Source organism: Pristiophorus japonicus, unplaced genomic scaffold (assembly GCF_044704955.1).
Source record: "Pristiophorus japonicus isolate sPriJap1 unplaced genomic scaffold, sPriJap1.hap1 HAP1_SCAFFOLD_2088, whole genome shotgun sequence".
Taxonomy (NCBI): Eukaryota; Metazoa; Chordata; class Chondrichthyes; family Pristiophoridae; genus Pristiophorus; species Pristiophorus japonicus.
The window spans coordinates 17342-36935 of NW_027251787.1; the positions used below are offsets into that span (position 1 = coordinate 17342).

At 55.1% G+C, this 19594-nt stretch overlaps 1 protein-coding gene across 1 annotated transcript in view; it reads left to right on the top strand.

Annotated features, from left to right (window-relative positions):
• LOC139244978 (sentrin-specific protease 1-like) overlaps positions 1 to 17039 on the top strand; it is a gene marked incomplete at both ends in the record, with an annotated part of 32609 nt that extends 15570 nt beyond the window's left edge. Inside the window, 3 exons of the mRNA XM_070871079.1 lie at positions 1234 to 1318; positions 5686 to 5856; positions 16891 to 17039. Coding sequence (XP_070727180.1) covers positions 1234 to 1318; positions 5686 to 5856; positions 16891 to 17039 — 405 coding nt within the window. The remainder of the gene's footprint in view (positions 1 to 1233; positions 1319 to 5685; positions 5857 to 16890) is intronic.
• Between the last annotated feature and the right edge of the window lie 2555 nt (positions 17040 to 19594).

Here is a 19594-nt window from a genome sequence, read left to right on the forward strand (position 1 = left end):
CGGGGGATTTGCAGGATCTTGCGGAGACAGCGTTGGTGGTATTTCTCCAGCGACTCGAGGTGTCTACTGTACGTGGTCCATGTCTCTGAGCCATACAGGAAGGCGGGTATCACTACAGCCCTGTAGACCGTGAGCTGGGGGTGAGATACCTACTGTACATGGTCCGTGTCTCTGAGCCATACAGGAGGGCGGGTATCACTGCAGCCCTGTAGACCATGAGCTGGGGGTGAGATATCTACTGTACATGGTCCGTGTCTCTGAGCCATACAGGAGGGCGGGTATCACTACAGCCCTGTAGACCATGAGCTGGGGGTGAGATACCTACTGTACACGGTCCGTGTCTCTGAGCCATACAGGAGGGCGGGTATCACTGCAGCCCTGTAGACCATGAGCTGGGGGTGAGATACCTACTGTACATGGTCCGTGTCTCTGAGCCATACAGGAGGGCGGGTATTACTACAGCCCTGTAGACCATGAGCTGGGGGTGAGATACCTACTGTACATGGTCCGTGTCTCTGAGCCATACAGGAGGGCGGGTATCACTACAGCCCTGTAGACCATGAGCTGTGGGGTGAGATACCTACTGTACATGGTCCGTGTCTCTGAGCCACACAGCAGGGCGGGTATCACTACAGCCCTGTAGACCATGAGCTGGGGGTGAGATACCTACTGTACACGGTCCATGTCTCTGGGCCATACAGGAGGGTGGGTATCACTACAGCCCTGTCGACCATGAGCTGGGAGTGAGGTACCTACTGTACATGGTCCATGTCTCTGGGCCATACAGGAGGGCGGGTATCACTACAGCCCTGTAGACCATGAGCTGGGGGTGAGATACCTACTGTACACGGTCCGTGTCTCTGAGCCATACAGGAGGGCGGGTATCACTACAGCCCTGTAGACCATGAGCTGGGGGTGAGATACCTACTGTACACGGTCCGTGTCTCTGAGCCATACAGGAGGGTGGGTATCACTACAGCCCTGTAGACCATGAGCTCGCTGGTGGATTTGAGGGCCTGGGTCACAGCCCCGCAAAGCCCAGCCCACGGCCCATCACGGGGGCTGGGGACGGATTGCTACACCTCGGCAGAGGTGGAGGGGGTGGGTGATCAAAGGCAGTCCGAACGCTCGGTTCGCGGAGGAGGGATCGGAGGTTGGGGAACTGTTCACCCTTGCGCCTGGCGGTTGTGGGCCCCTGCCACTGACTTGTGCAAACTCTCTCCCATCGACCAGCACCAGCATGTACGACTCCAGGGCTCGGGAGAGGCGACGACTGATTGAGGAACAGGAGGCCCTGGCCGATCGCCTTAAACAGCAGGTAGGCACGACAACTTGGAATTTATATCGCAGTCCCAGGGTGTCCCACAGTCGGAGCATCAGCTGAAAAAAATTTGACCCCGAGCCGCAGACGTAGAAATTAGCGCAGGTGACCAAAACCTTGGTCAGAGAGGGAGGTTTTGAAGGAGGAGAGAGAGGCGGAGAGGTTTAGGGAGGGAGTTCCAGAGCTTGGTGCCCAGGCAACAGAAGGCACGGCCACCGATGGTGGAGCGATTATAATCAGGAATGGTCAGGAGGGCAGAATTAGAGGAGTGCAGAGATCTCGGGGGGAGGGGGGGGGAGGGGGTTGTGGGGCTGGAGGGGGTTACAGAGATAGGGAGGGGGTGTAGGGGCTGGAGGTTACAGAGATAGGGAGGAGGGGTGTAGGGGCTGGAGGGGGTTAGAGAGATAGGGAGGGGTGTAGGGCCTGGAGGAGGTTACAGAGATAGGGAGGGGTGTAGGGGGCTGGAGGAGGTTACAGAGATAGGGAGGGGTGTAGGGGGCTGGAGGTTACAGAGATAGGGAGGGGTGTAGTGGCTGGAGGTTAGAGATAGGGAGGGGGTATAGGGGCTGGAGGTTACAGAGATAGGGAGGGGGTGTAGGGGCTGGAGGAGGTTACACAGATAGGGAGGGGTGTGGGGGCTGGAGGGGGTTACAGAGATAAGGAGGGGTGTAGGGGCTGGAGGAGGTTACAGAGATAGGGAGGGGGTGTAGGGGCTGGAGGTTACAGAGATAGGGAGGGGGTGTAGGGGCTGGAGGTTACAGAGATAGGGAGGGGTGTAGGGGGCTGGTGGTTACAGAGATAGGGAGGGGTGTGGGGGCTGGAGGGGGTTACAGAGATAGGGAGGGGTGTAGGGGCTGGAGGAGGTTACAGAGATAGGGAGGGGTGTAGGGGCTGGAGGTTACAGAGATAGGTAGGGGTGTAGGGGCTGGAGGAGGTTACAGAGATAGGGAGGGGTGTAAGGGCTGGAGGAGTTTACAGAGAGGGAGGGGTGTAGGGGCTGGAGGGGGTTACAGCGATAGGGAGCGGTGTAGGGGGCTGGAGGAGGTTACAGAGATAGGGAGGGATGTAGGGGCTGGAGGTTACAGAGATAGGGAGGGTTGTAGGGGCTGGAGGAGGTTACAGAGATAAGGAGGGGTGTAGGGGCTGGAGGAGGTTACAGAGATAGGGAGGGGTGTAGGGGCTGGAGGAGGTTACAGAGATAGGGAGGGGTGTAGGGGCTGGAGGAGGTTACAGAGATAGGGAGGGGTGTAGGGGGCTGGAGGGGGTTACAGAGATAGGGAGGGGTGTAGGGGCTGGAGGAGGTTACAGAGATAGGGAGGGGTGTAGGGGCTGGAGGGGGTTACAGAGATAGGGAGGGGTGTAGGGGCTGGAGGGGGTTACAGAGATAGGGAGGGGTGTAGGGGCTGGAGGTTGCAGAATTAGGGAGGGATGTAGGGGGCTGGAGGAGATGACAGAGATACAGGGCGAGGCATGGAGGAATTTGCAAACATGGATGAGAATTTAAAAATTGATGTGTTGTTTAACCGGGAGCCAATGTAGGTCAGCGAGCACAGCGGGTGATGGGTGAGCAAGGCGATTTCGATCGGTTGAGTGAGTGGGCAAACACATGGCAGATGCAGTATAACGTGGGTACATGTGAGGTTATCCACTTTGGTAGGGAAAACATAAGGACAAAGTATTATTGAAACGGTGACGGCTTGGGAAGTGTGGATGTACAGAGGGACCTGGGTGTCCTTGTACACCAGTCATTGAAAGCAAACTCGCCGGTGCAGCAAGCAGTTAGGGAGGCCAATGGTATGTTGGCCTTCATTGCAAGAGGGTTTGAGTACAGGAGCGAGGATGTCTTACTGCAGTTATACAGGGCCCTGGTGAGACCACACCTGGAGTATTGTGTACAGTGTCGGTCTCCTTACCTAAGGAAGGATATACTTGCCAGAGAGGGAGTGCAGCGAAGGTTCACCAGACTGATTCCTGGGAGGGCAGGACTGCCGTATGAGGAGAGATTGGATCGACTGGGCCTGTATTCACTGGAGTTTAGAAGAATGAGAGGGGATCTCATTGAAAGGTATCAAATTCTGACGGGGTTGGACAGACTGGATGTGGGGAGGGTGTTTCCCCGGGGCTGGGAAGTCTAGAACAAGGGGTCACAGTCTCAGGATACGGGGGAGGAAATTTAGGACCGAGATGAGGAGGAATGTTTTCACTCCGAGGGTGGTGAACCTGTGGAATTCTCTACCACAGAAGGCTGTGGAGGCCAAGTCACTGAATATATCTAAGAGGGAGATGGAGAGATTTCTAGACACAAAAGGCATCAAGGGGTATGGGGAGAAAGCGGGAATATGAGATAGAGGATCAGCCATGATCGTATTGAATGGCGGTGCGATTCGAGGGGCCGAATGGGCGGCTCCTGCTCCTATTTTCTATGTTTCTATGGCGGAGAGGTTTAGGGAGGGAGTTCCAGAGCTCGGGGCCCAGGCAACAGAAGGCACGGCCACCGATGGTGGAGCGATTATAATCAGGGATGGTCAGGAGGGCAGAATTAGAGGAGTGCAGAGATCTCGGGGGGCGGGGGCCTGTTGTGGGGCTGGAGGAGGTAACAGAGATATTTTTAATGGTGACAAACTACTAAATGTTGGCGAGATTTGGGTGTCCTTGTCGAGGAAACACAGAGTGAGGAAACAATAAGGAATGCAAATGGCATGTTCGCCTTTATTGGAAGGGGGTTGGTGTGTGAGAGTGAGCAAGTCATCCTGTAGCTCCACAGGGCTTTGGAGAAATCACAGCTGGAGTACTGCTCACAGTTTTGGTCTCCTTCTCCGAAGGAAGGATATACTTGCCTGGGAGGCTCACCAGATTCGGAAAAGGGGAGGTGCAGCGAGACCTGGGTGTCATGGTACATCAGTCATTGAAGGTTGGCATGCAGGTACAGCAGGCGGTGAAGAAGGCAAATGGTATGTTGGCCTTCATAGCAAGGGGATTTGAGTATAGGAGCAGGGAGGTCTTACTGCAGTTGTACAGGGCCTTGGTGAGGCCTCACCTGGAATATTGTGTTCAGTTTTGGTCTCCTAATCTGAGGAAGGACATTCTTGCTATTGAGGGAGTGCAGCGAAGGTTCACCAGACTGATTCCCGGGATGGCAGGACTGACATATGAAGAAAGACTGGATCGACTGGGCTTATATTCACTGGAGTTTAGAAGAATGAGAGGGGATCTCAGAGAAACATATAAAATTCTGACGGGACTGGACAGGTTAGATGCAGGAAGAATGTTCCCGATGTTGGGGAAGTCCAGAACCAGGGGTCACAGTCTAAGGATAAGGGGTCGGCCATTTAGGACCCAGATGAGGAGAAACTTCTTCACTCGGAGGGGGGGTGAATCTTTGCAATTCTCGACAGAAGAGGTGAGAGCAAACATACAACTAAAGGAAAGAATGAAGAATAGCACAGATCTCGGGGTCTGGGAGAGATGTATACATTAGGGACAGGAGGAGGCCGTTCAGCCCCTCGAGCCTGTTACATTAGGAACAGGAGGAGGCCATTCAGCCCCTCGAGCCTGTTACATTAGGAACAGGAGGAGGCCGTTCAGCCCCTCGAGCCTGTTACATTAGGAACAGGAGGAGGCCGTTCAGCCCCTCGAGCCTGTTACATTAGGAACAGGAGGCCATTCAGCCCCTCGAGCCTGTTACATTAGGAACAGGAGGAGGCCGTTCAGCCCCTCGAGCCTGTTACATTAGGAACAGGAGGAGGCCGTTCAGCCCCTCGAGCCTGTTACATTAGGAACAGGAGGAGGCCATTCAGCCCCTCGAGCCTGTTACATTAGGGACAGGAGGAGGCCATTCAGCCCCTCGAGCCTGTTACATTAGGAACAGGAGGAGGCCGTTCAGCCCCTCGAGCCTGTTACATTAGGAACAGGAGGAGGCCATTCAGCCCCTCGAGCCTGTTACATTAGGGACAGGAGGAGGCCGTTCAGCCCCTCGAGCCTGTTACATTAGGGACAGGAGGAGGCCATTCAGCCCCTCGAGCCTGTTACATTAGGAACAGGAGGAGGCCGTTCAGCCCCTCGAGCCTGTTACATTAGGAACAGGAGGAGGCCATTCAGCCCCTCGAGCCTGTTACATTAGGGACAGGAGGAGGCCGTTCAGCCCCTCGAGTCTGTTACATTAGGGACAGGAGGAGGCTGTTCAGCCCCTCGAGCCTGTTACATTAGGGACAGGAGGGGGCCATTCAGCCCCTCGAGCCTGTTACATTAGGGACAGGAGGAGGCTGTTCAGCCCCTCGAGCCTGTTAGACAGGAACAAGCGGAGCAGGAGTTACTGCTAACCTGTGGGTGTGTGCGGTGAGTTACTGTGAGTGTCTGTGTTGTAGAGGCTGCATGACAAGGATACGCTGTCCCAGCGGGTCACAGCTCAGCTGCATCTCAGGGTACCGCTGGTGGAGGAAATCCCAATTGCAGACATCCCGCAGGAGGAGCAGGATGAGGATCAGGTCAAACGAGTTGTTGAGGAACAATATCAACAATTTCCGGAGCTCACGGAGGTACTGCATAGAGTAAATCTCCCTCTACACTGTCCCATCAAACACTCCCAGGCAGGTACAGCACGGGGTTAGATACAGAGTAAAGCTCCCTCTACACTGTCCCATCAAACACGCCCAGGGCAGGTAGAGCACGGGGTTAGATACAGAGTAAAGCTCCCTCTACACTGTCCCATCAAACACTCCCAGGGCAGGTACAGGGGGTTAGATACAGAGTAAAGCTCCCTCTACACTGTCCCATCAAACGCTCCCAGGGCAGGTACAGTGGGTTAGATACAGAGTAAAGCTCCCTCTACACTGTCCCATCAAACACTCCCAGGGCAGATACAGCACGGGTTAGATACAGAGTAAAGCTCCCTCTACACTGTCCCATCAAACACTCCCAGGGCAGGTACAGGGGGTTAGATACAGAGTAAAGCTCCCTCTACACTGTCCCATCAAACACTCCCAGGGCAGGTACAGCATGGGGTTAGATACAGAGTAAAGCTCCCTCGACACTGTCCCATCAAACACTCCCAGGGCAGGTACAGGGGGTTAGATACAGAGTAAAGCTCCCTCTACACTGTCCCATCACACACTCCCAGGGCAGGTACAGGGGGTTAGATACAGAGTAAAGCTCCCTCTACACTGTCCCATCAAACGCTCCCAGGGCAGGTACAGTGGGTTAGATACAGAGTAAAGCTCCCTCTACACTGTCCCATCAAACACTCCCAGGGCAGGTACAGCACGGGTTAGATACAGAGTAAAGCTCCCTCTACACTGTCCCATCAAACACTCCCAGGGCAGGTAGAGGGGGTTAGATACAGAGTAAAGCTCCCTCTACACTGTCCCATCAAACACTCCCAGGGCAGGTACAGGAGGTTAGATACAGAGTAAAGCTCCCTCTACACTGTCCCATCAAACACTCCCAGGGCAGGTACAGCGGGTTAGATACAGAGTAAAGCTCCCTCTACACTGTCCCATCAAACACTCCCAGGGCAGGTACAGGAGGTTAGATACAGAGTAAAGCTCCCTCTACACTGTCCCATCAAACACTCCCAGGGCAGGTACAGGAGGTGAGATACAGAGTAAAGCTCCCTCTCCACTGTCCCATCAAACACTCCCAGGGCAGGTACAGGGGGTTAGATACAGAGTAAAGCCCCCTCTACACTGTCCCATCAAACACTCCCAGGGCAGGTACAGGGGGTTAGATACAGAGTAAAGCTCCCTCTACACTGTCCCATCAAACCCTCCCAGGGCAGGTACAGCACGGGGTTAGATCCAGAGTAAAGCTCCCTCTACACTGTCCCATCAAACACTCCCAGGGCAGGTACAGCACGGGGTTAGATCCAGAGTAAAGCTCCCTCTACACTGTCCCATCAAACACTCCCAGGGCAGGTACAGGGGGTTAGATACAGAGTAAAGCTCCCTCTACACTGTCCCATCAAACACTCCCAGGGCAGGTACAGGGGGTTAGATACAGGGTAAAGCTCCCTCTACACTGTCCCATCAAAAACTCCCAGGGCAGGTACAGGGGGTTAGATACAGGGTAAAGCTCCCTCTACACTGTCCCATCAAACACTCCCAGGGCAGGTACAGGGGGTTAGATACAGAGTAAATCTCCCTCTACACTGTCCCATCACACACGCCCAGGGCAGCTACAGGGGGTTAGATACAGAGTAAAGCTCCCTCTACACTGTCCCATCAAACACGCCCAGGGCAGGTACAGGGGGTTAGATACAGAGGAAAGCTCCCTCTACACTGTCCCATCAAACACTCGCAGGGCAGGTACAGGGGGTTAGATACAGAGGAAAGCTCGCTCGACAGTGTCCCATCAAACACTCCCAGGGCAGGTACAGGGGGTTAGATACAGAGTAAAGCTCCCTCTACACTGTCCCATCAAACACTCCCAGGGCAGGTACAGGGGGTTCGACACAGAGTAAAGTTCCCTCTACACTGTCCCATCAAACACTCCCAGGGCAGGTACAGGGGGTTAGATACAGAGTAAAGCTCCCTCTACACTGTCCCATCAAACATTCCCAGGGCAGGTACAGGGGGTTAGATACAGAGTAAAGCTCCCTCTACACAGTCCCATCAAACACTCCTTGGGCAGGTACAGGGGGTTAGATACAGAGTAAAGCTCCCTCTACACTGTAGCATCAAACACTCCCAGGGCAGGTACAGGGGGTTAGATACAGAGTAAAGCTCCCTCTACACAGTCCCATCAAACACTCCCAGGGCAGGTACAGGGGGTTAGATACAGAGTAAAGCTCCCTCTACACTGTCCCATCAAACACTCCCAGGGCAGGTACAGGGGGTTAGATACAGAGTAAAGCTCCCTCTACAGTGTCCCATCAAACACTCCCAGGGCAGGTACAGCACGGGGTTAGATACAGAGTAAAGCTCCCTCTGCACTGTCCCATCAAACACTCCCAGGGCAGGTACAGGGTATTAGATACAGAGTAAAGCTCCCTCTACACAGTCCCATCAAACACTCCCAGGGCAGGTACAGGGGGTTAGATACAGAGTAAAGCTCCCTCTACACTGTCCCATCAAACACTCCCAGGGCAGGTACAGGGGGTTAGATACAGAGTAAAGCTCCCTCTACACAGTCCCATCAAACACTCCCAGGGCAGGTACAGCACGGGGTTAGATACAGAGTAAAGCTCCCTCTACACTGTCCCATCAAACACTCCCAGGGCAGGTACAGGGGGTTAGATACAGAGTAAAGCTCCCTCTACAGTGTCCCATCAAACACTCCCAGGGCAGGTACAGGGGCTTAGATCCAGAGTAAAGCTCCCTCTAAACTGTCCCATCAAACACTCCCAAGGCAGGTACAGCACGGGGTTAGATACAGAGTAAAGCTCCCTCTACACTGTCCCATCAAACACTCCCAGGGCAGGTACAGGGGGTTAGATACAGAGTAAAGCTCCCTCTACACTGTCCCATCACACACTCCCAGGGCAGGTACAGGGGGTTAGATACAGAGTAAAGCTCCCTCTACACTGTCCCATCAAACACTCCCAGGGCAGGTACAGGGGGTGAGATACAGAGTAAAGCTCCCTCTACACTGTCCCATCACACACTCCCAGGCAGGTACAGGGGGTTAGATACAGAGTAAAGCTCCCTCTACACTGTCCCATCAAACACTCCCAGGGCAGGTACAGGGGGTTAGATACAGGATAAAGCTCCCTCTACACTGTCCCATCAAACACTCCCAGCGCAGGTACAGGGGGTTAGATACAGAGTAAATCTCCCTCTACACTGTCCCATCACACACGCCCAGAGCAGCTACAGGGGGTTAGATACAGAGTAAAGCTCCCTCTACACTGTCCCATCAAACACGCCCAGGGCAGGTACAGGGGGTTAGATACAGAGTAAAGCTCCCTCGACACTGTCCCATCAAACACTCCCAGGGCAGGTACAGGGGGTTAGATACAGAGGAAAGCTCCCTCTACACTGTCCCATCAAACACTCGCAGGGCAGGTACAGGGGGTTAGATACAGAGGAAAGCTCCCTCGACAGTGTCCCATCAAACACTCCCAGGGCAGGTACAGGGGGTTAGATACAGAGTAAAGCTCCCTCTACACTGTCCCATCAAACACTCCCAGGGCAGGTACAGGGGGTTCGACACAGAGTAAAGTTCCCTCTACACTGTCCCATCAAACACTCCCAGGGCAGGTACAGGGGGTTAGATACAGAGTAAAGCTCCCTCTACACTGTCCCATCAAACATTCCCAGGGCAGGTACAGGGGGTTAGATACAGAGTAAAGCTCCCTCTACACAGTCCCATCAAACACTCCTTGGGCAGGTACAGGGGGTTAGATACAGAGTAAAGCTCCCTCTACACTGTAGCATCAAACACTCCCAGGGCAGGTACAGGGGGTTAGATACAGAGTAAAGCTCCCTCTACACAGTCCCATCAAACACTCCCAGGGCAGGTACAGGGGGTTAGATACAGAGTAAAGCTCCCTCTACACTGTCCCATCAAACACTCCCAGGGCAGGTACAGGGGGTTAGATACAGAGTAAAGCTCCCTCTACAGTGTCCCATCAAACACTCCCAGGGCAGGTACAGCACGGGGTTAGATACAGAGTAAAGCTCCCTCTGCACTGTCCCATCAAACACTCCCAGGGCAGGTACAGGGGGTTAGATACAGAGTAAAGCTCCCTCTACACAGTCCCATCAAACACTCCCAGGGCAGGTACAGGGGGTTAGATACAGAGTAAAGCTCCCTCTACACTGTCCCATCAAACACTCCCAGGGCAGGTACAGGGGGTTAGATACAGAGTAAAGCTCCCTCTACACAGTCCCATCAAACACTCCCAGGGCAGGTACAGCACGGGGTTAGATACAGAGTAAAGCTCCCTCTACACTGTCCCATCAAACACTCCCAGGGCAGGTACAGGGGGTTAGATACAGAGTAAAGCTCCCTCTACAGTGTCCCATCAAACACTCCCAGGGCAGGTACAGGGGCTTAGATCCAGAGTAAAGCTCCCTCTAAACTGTCCCATCAAACACTCCCAAGGCAGGTACAGCACGGGGTTAGATACAGAGTAAAGCTCCCTCTACACTGTCCCATCAAACACTCCCAGGGCAGGTACAGGGGGTTAGATACAGAGTAAAGCTCCCTCTACACTGTCCCATCACACACTCCCAGGGCAGGTACAGGGGGTTAGATACAGAGTAAAGCTCCCTCTACACTGTCCCATCAAACACTCCCAGGGCAGGTACAGGGGGTGAGATACAGAGTAAAGCTCCCTCTACACTGTCCCATCACACACTCCCAGGGCAGGTACAGGGGGTTAGATACAGAGTAAAGCTCCCTCTACACTGTCCCATCAAACACTCCCAGGGCAGGTACAGGGGGTTAGATACAGAGTAAAGCTCCCTCTACACTGTCCCATCAAACGCTCCCAGGGCAGGTACAGTGGGTTAGATACAGAGTAAAGCTCCCTCTACACTGTCCCATCAAACACTCCCAGGGCAGGTACAGCACGGGTTAGATACAGAGTAAAGCTCCCTCTACACTGCCCCATCAAACACTCCCAGGGCAGGTACAGGGGGTTAGATACAGAGTAAAGCTCCCTCTACACTGTCCCATCAAACACTCCCAGGGCAGGTACAGGGGGTTAGATACAGAGTAAAGCTCCCTCTACACTGTCCCATCAAACACTCCCAGGGCAGGTACAGCATGGGGTTAGATACAGAGTAAAGCTCCCTCTCCACTGTCCCATCAAACACTCCCAGGGCAGGTACAGGGGGTGAGATACAGAGTAAAGCTCCCTCTCCACTGTCCCATCAAACACTCCCAGGGCAGGTACAGGGGGTTAGATACAGAGTAAAGCCCCCTCTACACTGTCCCATCAAACACTCCCAGGGCAGGTACAGGGGGTTAGATACAGAGTAAAGCTCCCTCTACACTGTCCCATCAAACACTCCCAGGGCAGGTACAGCACGGGGTTAGATCCAGAGTAAAGCTCCCTCTACACTGTCCCATCAAACACTCCCAGGGCAGGTACAGCACGGGGTTAGATCCAGAGTAAAGCTCCCTCTACACTGTCCCATCAAACACTCCCAGGGCAGGTACAGGGGGTTAGATACAGAGTAAAGCTCCCTCTGCACTGTCCCATCAAACACTCCCAGGGCAGGTACAGGGGGTTAGATACAGGGTAAAGCTCCCTCTACACTGTCCCATCAAAAACTCCCAGGGCAGGTACAGGGGGTTAGATACAGAGTAAAGCTCCCTCTACACTGTCCCATCAAACACTCCCAGGGCAGGTACAGGGGGTTAGATACAGAGTAAAGCTCCCTCTACACTGTCCCATCAAACACTCCCAGGGCAGGTACAGGGGGTTAGATACAGAGTAAATCTCCCTCTACACTGTCCCATCAAACACTCCCAGGCCAGGTACAGGGGGTTAGATACAGGGTAAAGCTCCCTCTACACTGTCCCATCAAACACTCGCAGGGCAGGTACAGGGGGTTAGATACAGAGGAAAGCTCCCTCGACAGTGTCCCATCAAACACTCCCAGGGCAGGTACAGGGGGTTAGATACAGAGTAAAGCTCCCTCTACACTGTCCCATCAAACATACCCAGGGCAGGTACAGGGGGTTCGACACAGAGTAAAGTTCCCTCTACACTGTCCCATCAAACACTCCCAGGGCAGGTACAGGGGGTTAGATACAGAGTAAAGCTCCCTCCACACTGTCCCATCAAACATTCCCAGTGCAGGTACAGGGAGTTAGATACAGAGTAAAGCTCCCTCTACAGTGTCCCATCAAACACTCCCAGGGCAGGTACAGCACGGGGTTAGATACAGAGTAAAGCTCCCTCTACACTGTCCCATCAAACATTCCCAGGGCAGGTACAGGGGGTTAGATACAGAGTAAAGCTCCCTCTACAGTGTCCCATCAAACACTCCCAGGGCAGGTACAGCACGGGGTTAGATACAGAGTAAAGCTCCCTCTACACTGTCCCATCAAACACTCCCAGGGCAGGTACAGGGGGTTAGATACAGAGTAAAGCTCCCTCTACACAGTCCCATCAAACACTCCCAGGGCAGGTACAGGGGGTTAGATACAGAGTAAAGCTCCCTCTACACTGTCCCATCAAACACTCCCAGGGCAGGTACAGGGGGTTAGATACAGAGTAAAGCTCCCTCTACACAGTCCCATCAAACACTCCCAGGGCAGGTACAGGGGCTTAGATCCAGAGTAAAGCTCCCTCTAAACTGTCCCATCAAACACTCCCAAGGCAGGTACAGCACGGGGTTAGATACAGAGTAAAGCTCCCTCTACACTGTCCCATCAAACACTCCCAGGGCAGGTACAGGGGGTTAGATACAGAGTAAAGCTCCCTCTACACTGTCCCATCACACACTCCCAGGGCAGGTACAGGGGGTTAGATACAGAGTAAAGCTCCCTCTACACTGTCCCATCAAACACTCCCAGGGCAGGTACAGGGGGTTAGATACAGAGTAAAGCTCCCTCTACACTGTCCCATCAAACACTCCCAGGGCAGGTACAGGGGGTTAGATACAGAGTAAATCTCCCTCTACACTGTCCCATCACACACGCCCAGAGCAGGTACAGGGGGTTAGATACAGAGTAAAGCTCCCTCTACACTGTCCCATCAAACACTCCCAGGGCAGGTACAGGGGGTTAGATACAGAGTAAAGCTCCCTCTACACTGTCCCATCAAACACTCCCAGGGCAGGTACAGGGGGTTAGATACAGAGTAAAGCTCCCTCTACACTGTCCCATCAAACACTCCCAGGGCAGGTACAGGGGGTTAGATACAGAGTAAAGCTCCCTCTACACTGTCCCATCAAACCCTCCCAGGGCAGGTACAGCACGGGGTTAGATCCAGAGTAAAGCTCCCTCTACACTGTCCCATCAAACACTCCCAGGGCAGGTACAGCACGGGGTTAGATACAGAGTAAAGCTCCCTCTACACTGTCCCATCAAACACTCCCAGGGCAGGTGCAGGGGGTTAGATACAGAGTAAAGCTCCCTCTACACAGTCCCATCAAACACTCCCAGGGCAGGTACAGGGGGTTAGATACAGAGTAAAGCTCCCTCGACACTGTCCCATGAAACACTCCCAGGGCAGGTACAGGGGGTTAGATACAGAGTAAAGCTCCCTCTACACTGTCCCATCAAACACTCCCAGGGCAGGTACAGGGGGTTAGATACAGAGTAAAGCTCCCTCTTCACTGTCCCATCAAACACTCCCAGGGCAGGTACAGGGGGTTAGATACAGAGTAAAGCTTCCTCTACACTGTCCCATCAAACACTCCCAGGGCAGGTACAAGGGGTTAGATCCAGAGTAAAGCTCCCTCTAAACTGTCCCATCAAACACTCCCAGGGCAGGTACAGAGGGTTAGATACAGAGTAAAGCTCCCTCTAAACTGTCCCATCAAACACTCCCAGGGCAGGTACAGCACGGGGTTAGATACAGAGTAAAGCTCCCTCTACACTGTCCCATCAAACACTCCCAGGGCAGGTACAGGGGGTTAGATACAGAGTAAAGCTCCCTCTACACTGTCCCATCACACACTCCCAGGGCAGGTACAGGGGGTTAGATGCAGAGTAAAGCTCCCTCTACACTGTCCCCATCAAACACTCCCAGGGCAGGTACAGGGGGTTAGATCCAGAGTAAAGCTCCCTCTACACTGTCCCATCAAACACTCCCAGGGCAGGTACAGCACGGGGTTAGATCCAGAGTAAAGCTCCCTCTACACTGTCCCATCAAACACTCCCAGGGCAGGTACAGGGGGTTAGATACAGAGTAAAGCTCCCTCTACACTGTCCCATTAAACACTCCCAGGGCAGGTACAGGGGGTTAGATACAGGGTAAAGCTCCCTCTACACTGTCCCATCAAAAACTCCCAGGGCAGGTACAGGGGGTTAGATACAGAGTAAAGCTCCCTCTACACTGTCCCATCAAACACTCCCAGGGCAGGTACAGGGGGTTAGATACAGAGTAAAGCTCCCTCGACACTGTCCCATCAAACACTCCCAGGGCAGGTACGGGTGGTTAGAAAGAGAGTAAAGCTCCCTCTACACTGTCCCATCAAACACTCCCAGGGCAGGTACAGGGTGTTAGATACAGAGTAAAGCTCCCTCTACACTGTCCCATCAAACACTCCCAGGGCAGGTACAGCACGGGGTTAGATACAGAGTAAAGCTCCCTCTACACTGTCCCATCAAACACTCCCAGGGCAGGTACAGCGGGTTAGATACAGAGTAAGGCTCCCTCTACAGTGTCCCATCAAACACTCCCAGGGCAGGTACAGGGGCTTAGATACAGAGTAAAGCTCCCTCAACACTGTCCCATCAAACACTCCCAGGGCAGGTACAGAGGGTTAGATACAGAGTAAGGCTCCCTCTACAGTGTCCCATCAAACACTCCCAGGGCAGGTACAGGGGCTTAGATACAGAGTAAAGCTCCCTCTAAACTGTCCCATCAAACACTCCCAGGGCAGGTACAGCACGGGGTTAGATACAGTGTAAAGCTCCCTCTACACTGTCCCATCAAACACTCCCAGGGCAGGTACAGTGGGTTAGATACAGAGTAAAGCTCCCTCTACACTGTCCCATCAAACACTCCCAGGGCAGGTACAGGGGGTTAGATACAGAGTAAAGCTCCCTCTACACTGTCCCATCAAACACTCCCAGGGCAGGTGCAGGGGGTTAGGTACAGAGTAAAGCTCCCTCTACATTGTCCCATCAAACACTCCCAGGGCAGGTACAGGGTAAAGCTCCCTCAACACTGTCCCATCAAACATTCGCAGGGCAGGTACAGGGGGTTAGATACAGAGTAAAGCTCCCTCTACACTGTCCCATCAAACACTCCCAGGGCAGGTACAGGGGGTTAGATACAGAGTAAAGCTCCCTCTACACTGTCCCATCAAACACTCCCAGGGCAGGTACAGGGGGTTAGATACAGAGTAAAGCTCCCTCTACACTGTCCCATCAAACACTCCCAGGGCAGGTACAGGGGCTTAGATACAGAGTAAAGCTCCCTCAACACTGTCCCATCAAACACTCCCAGGGCAGGTACAGAGGGTTAGATACAGAGTAAGGCTCCCTCTACAGTGTCCCATCAAACACTCCCAGGGCAGGTACAGGGGCTTAGATACAGAGTAAAGCTCCCTCTAAACTGTCCCATCAAACACTCCCAGGGCAGGTACAGCACGGGGTTAGATACAGTGTAAAGCTCCCTCTACACTGTCCCATCAAACACTCCCAGGGCAGGTGCAGGGGGTTAGGTGCAGAGTAAAGCTCCCTCTACATTGTCCCATCAAACACTCCCAGGGCAGGTACAGGGTAAAGCTCCCTCAACACTGTCCCATCAAACACTCGCAGGGCAGGTACAGGGGGTTAGATACAGAGTAAAGCTCCCTCTACACTGTCCCATCAAACACTCCCAGGGCAGCTACAGGGGGTTAGATACAGAGTAAAGCTCCCTCTACATTGTCCCATCAAACACTCCCAGGGCAGGTACAGGGTAAAGCTCCCTCAACACTGTCCCATCAAACACTCGCAGGGCAGGTACAGGGGGTTAGATACAGAGTAAAGCTCCCTCTACACTGTCCCATCAAACACTCCCAGGGCAGGTACAGGGGCTTAGATACAGAGTAAAGCTCCCTCTACACTGTCCCATCAAACACTCCCAGGGCAGGTACAGCGGGTTAGATACAGAGTAAGGCTCCCTCTACAGTGTCCCATCAAACACTCCCAGGGCAGGTACAGGGGCTTAGATACAGAGTAAAGCTCCCTCTACACTGTCCCATCAAACACTCCCAGGGCAGGTACAGGGGGTTAGATACAGAGTAAAGCTCCCTCTGCACTGTCCCATCAAACACTCCCAGGGCAGGTACAGCGGGTTAGATACAGAGTAAGGCTCCCTCTACAGTGTCCCATCAAACACTCCCAGGGCAGGTACAGGGGCTTAGATACAGAGTAAAGCTCCCTCTACACTGTCCCATCAAACACTCCCAGGGCAGGTACAGGGGGTTAGATACAGAGTAAAGCTCCCTCTACACTGTCCCATCACACACTCCCAGGGCAGGTACAGGGGGTTAGATACAGAGTAAAGCTCCCTCTACACTGTCCCATCAAACACTCCCAGGGCAGGTACAGGGGGTTAGATACAGAGTAAAGCTCCCTCTACACTGTCCCCATCAAACACTCCCAGGGCAGGTACAGGGGGTTAGATACAGAGTAAAGCTCCCTCTACACTGTCCCATCAAACACTCCCAGGGCAGGTACAGGGGGTTAGATACAGAGTAAAGCTCCCTCTACACTGTCCCATCAAACACTCCCAGGGCAGGTACAGGGGGTTAGATACAGAGTAAAGCTCCCTCTACACTGTCCCATCAAACACTCCCAGGGCAGGTACAGGGGGTTAGATACAGAGTAAAGCTCCCTCTACACTGTCCCATCACATACTCCCAGGGCAGGTACAACACCTGGGGCTGTCATAACGTTTGTCTCGTGACAGAGAGTGTCGTGACGGTGCGCTAGTCTGCGGACCTGGTGTGTTGCAGGAAATGGAGGGAGAGGTATGGAGGGCGTTCCGGCCGGGGAATCCCGATGAGGTGCTGAGCGAGGCCTTCCGACTGACTATCACACGCAAGGACATCCACACGCTCAACCATCTCAACTGGCTCAACGATGAGGTGAAGATAATCGCTGGGCGGGGAGGGAATTGGCCGACAGAGAGAGCGCCGCACTGTCGGAGGAGCAGTACTGAGGGAGTGCTGCACTGTCGGAGGGGCAGTACTGAGGGAGTGCTGCACTGTCGGAGGGGCAGTACTGAGGGAGTGCCGCACTGTCGGAGGGGCAGTACTGAGGGAGTGCCGCACTGTCGGAGGGGCGGTACTGAGCGAGTGCCGCACTGTCGGAGGGGCAGTACTGAGGGAGTGCCGCACTGTCGGAGGAGCAGTACTGAGGGAGTGCCGCACTGTCGGAGGGGCGGTACTGAGGGAGCTCCGCACTGTCGGAGGGGCAGTACTGAGGGAGTGCCGCACTGTCGGAGGGGCAGTACTGAGGGAGTGCCGCACTGTCGGAGGGGCGGTACTGAGGGAGTGCCGCACTGTCGGAGGGGCAGTACTGAGGGAGTGCCGCACTGTCGGAGGAGCAGTACCGAGGGAGCTCCGCACTGTCGGAGGGGCAGTACTGAGGGAGTGCTGCACTGTCGGAGGGGCAGTACTGAGGGAGTGCCGCACTGTCGGAGGAGCAGTACTGAGGGAGCTCCGCACTGTCGGAGGGGCAGTACTGAGGGAGCTCCGCACTGTCGGAGGGGCAGTACTGAGGGAGCTCCGCACTGTCGGAGGGGCAGTACTGAGGGAGTGCTGCACTGTCAGTGGGGAAGTACTGAGGGAGTGCCGCACTGTCGGAGGGGCAGTACTGAGGGAGTGCCGCACTGTCAGTGTGGCAGTACTGAGGGAGTGCCGCACTGTCGGAGGGGCAGTACTGAGGGAGCCCCGCACTGTCGGAGGGGCAGTACTGAGGGAGCCCCGCACTGTCGGAGGGGCAGTACTGAGGGAGCCCCGCACTGTCGGAGGGGCAGTACTGAGGGAGCGTCGCACTGTCGGAGGGGCGGTACTGAGGGAGCACCGCACTGTCGGAGGGGCAGTACTGAGGGAGCACCGCACTGTCGGAGGGGCAGTACTGAGGGAGCCCCGCACTGTCGGAGGGGCAGTACTGAGGGAGCACCGCACTGTCGGAGGGGCAGTACTGAGGGAGTGCCGCACTGTCGGAGGGGCAGTACTGAGGGAGTGCCGCACTGTCGGAGGGGCAGTACTGAGGGAGCGCCGCACTGTCGGAGGGGCAGTACTGAGGGAGCCCCGCACTGTCGGAGGGGCGGTACTGAGGGAGTGCCGCACTGTCGGAGGGGCGGTACTGAGGGAGCGCTGCACTGTCGGAGGGGCGGTACTGAGGGAGTGCCGCACTGTCGGAGGGGCAGTACTGAGGGAGCGCCGCACTGTCGGAGGGGCAGTACTGAGGGAGCGCCGCACTGTCGGAGGGGCGGTACTGAGGGAGCCCCGCACTGTCGGAGGGGCGGTACTGAGGGAGCGCCGCACTGTCGGAGGGGCAGTACTGAGGGAGTGCCGCACTGTCGGAGGGGGCAGTACTGAGGGAGCGCCGCACTGTCGGAGGGGCAGTACTGAGGGAGCACCGCACTGTCGGAGGGGCAGTACTGAGGGAGCCCCGCACTGTCGGAGGGGCAGTACTGAGGGGAGCGCCGCACTGTTTCCCTCTCTCTCTGTCTCTCTCTCCTCCACCCCCCCTCTCTCTTCCCCCCCTCTCTCTCTCTCCCCCCCTCTCTCTCTTCCCCCCTCTCTCTCTTCCCCCCCTCTCTCTCTCTTCCCCCCCTCTCTCTCTTCCCCCCCTCTCTCTCTTCCCCCCCTCTCTCTCTTCCCCCCCTCTCTCTCTTCCCCCCCCTCTCTCTCTTCCCCCCTCTCTCTCTTCCCCCCCTCTCTCTCTTCCCCCCCCTCTCTCTCTTCCCCCTTCCCCCCCTCTCTCTCTTCCCCCCCCTCTCTCTCTTCCCCCCTCTCTCTCCTTCCCCCTCTCTCTCTCTTCCCCCTCTCTCTCTCTTCCCCCCCTTTCTCTCTCTTCCCCCATCTCTCACTTCCCCCCATCTCTCACTTCCCCCCATCTCTCTCTTCCCCCATCTCTCTCTTCCCCCATCTCTCTCTTCCCCCATCTCTCTCTTCCCCCCATCTCTCTCTTCCCCCCATCTCTCTCTTCCCCCCATCTCTCTCTTCCCCCATCTCTCTCTTCCCCCCATCTCTCTCTTCCCCCCATCTCTCTCTTCCCCCCATCTCTCTCTTCCCCCATCTTCTCTCTCTTCCCCCATCTCTCTCTTCCTCCCTTCTCTCCTTCCCCCCATCTCTCTCTTCCCCCCATCTCTCTCTCCCCCCCTCTCTCTCTTCCCCCCCTCTCTCTCTTCCCCCCTCTCTCTCTTCCCCCCTCCTCTCTCTTCCCCCCTCTCTCTCTCTTCCCCCCCTCTCTCTCTTCCCCCCATCTCTCTCTTCCCCCCCATCTCTCTCTTTCCCCCCCCTCTCTCTCTCTTCCCCCCCTCTCTCTCTCTTCCCCCCCTCTCTCTCTCTTCCCCCCCTCTCTCTCTCTTCCCCCCTCTCTCTCTCTTCCCCCCCCTCTCTCTCTCTTCCCCCCCCTCTCTCTCTCTTCCCCCCATCTCTCTCTTCCCCCCCCATCTCTCTCTTCCCCCCATCTCTCTCTTCCCCC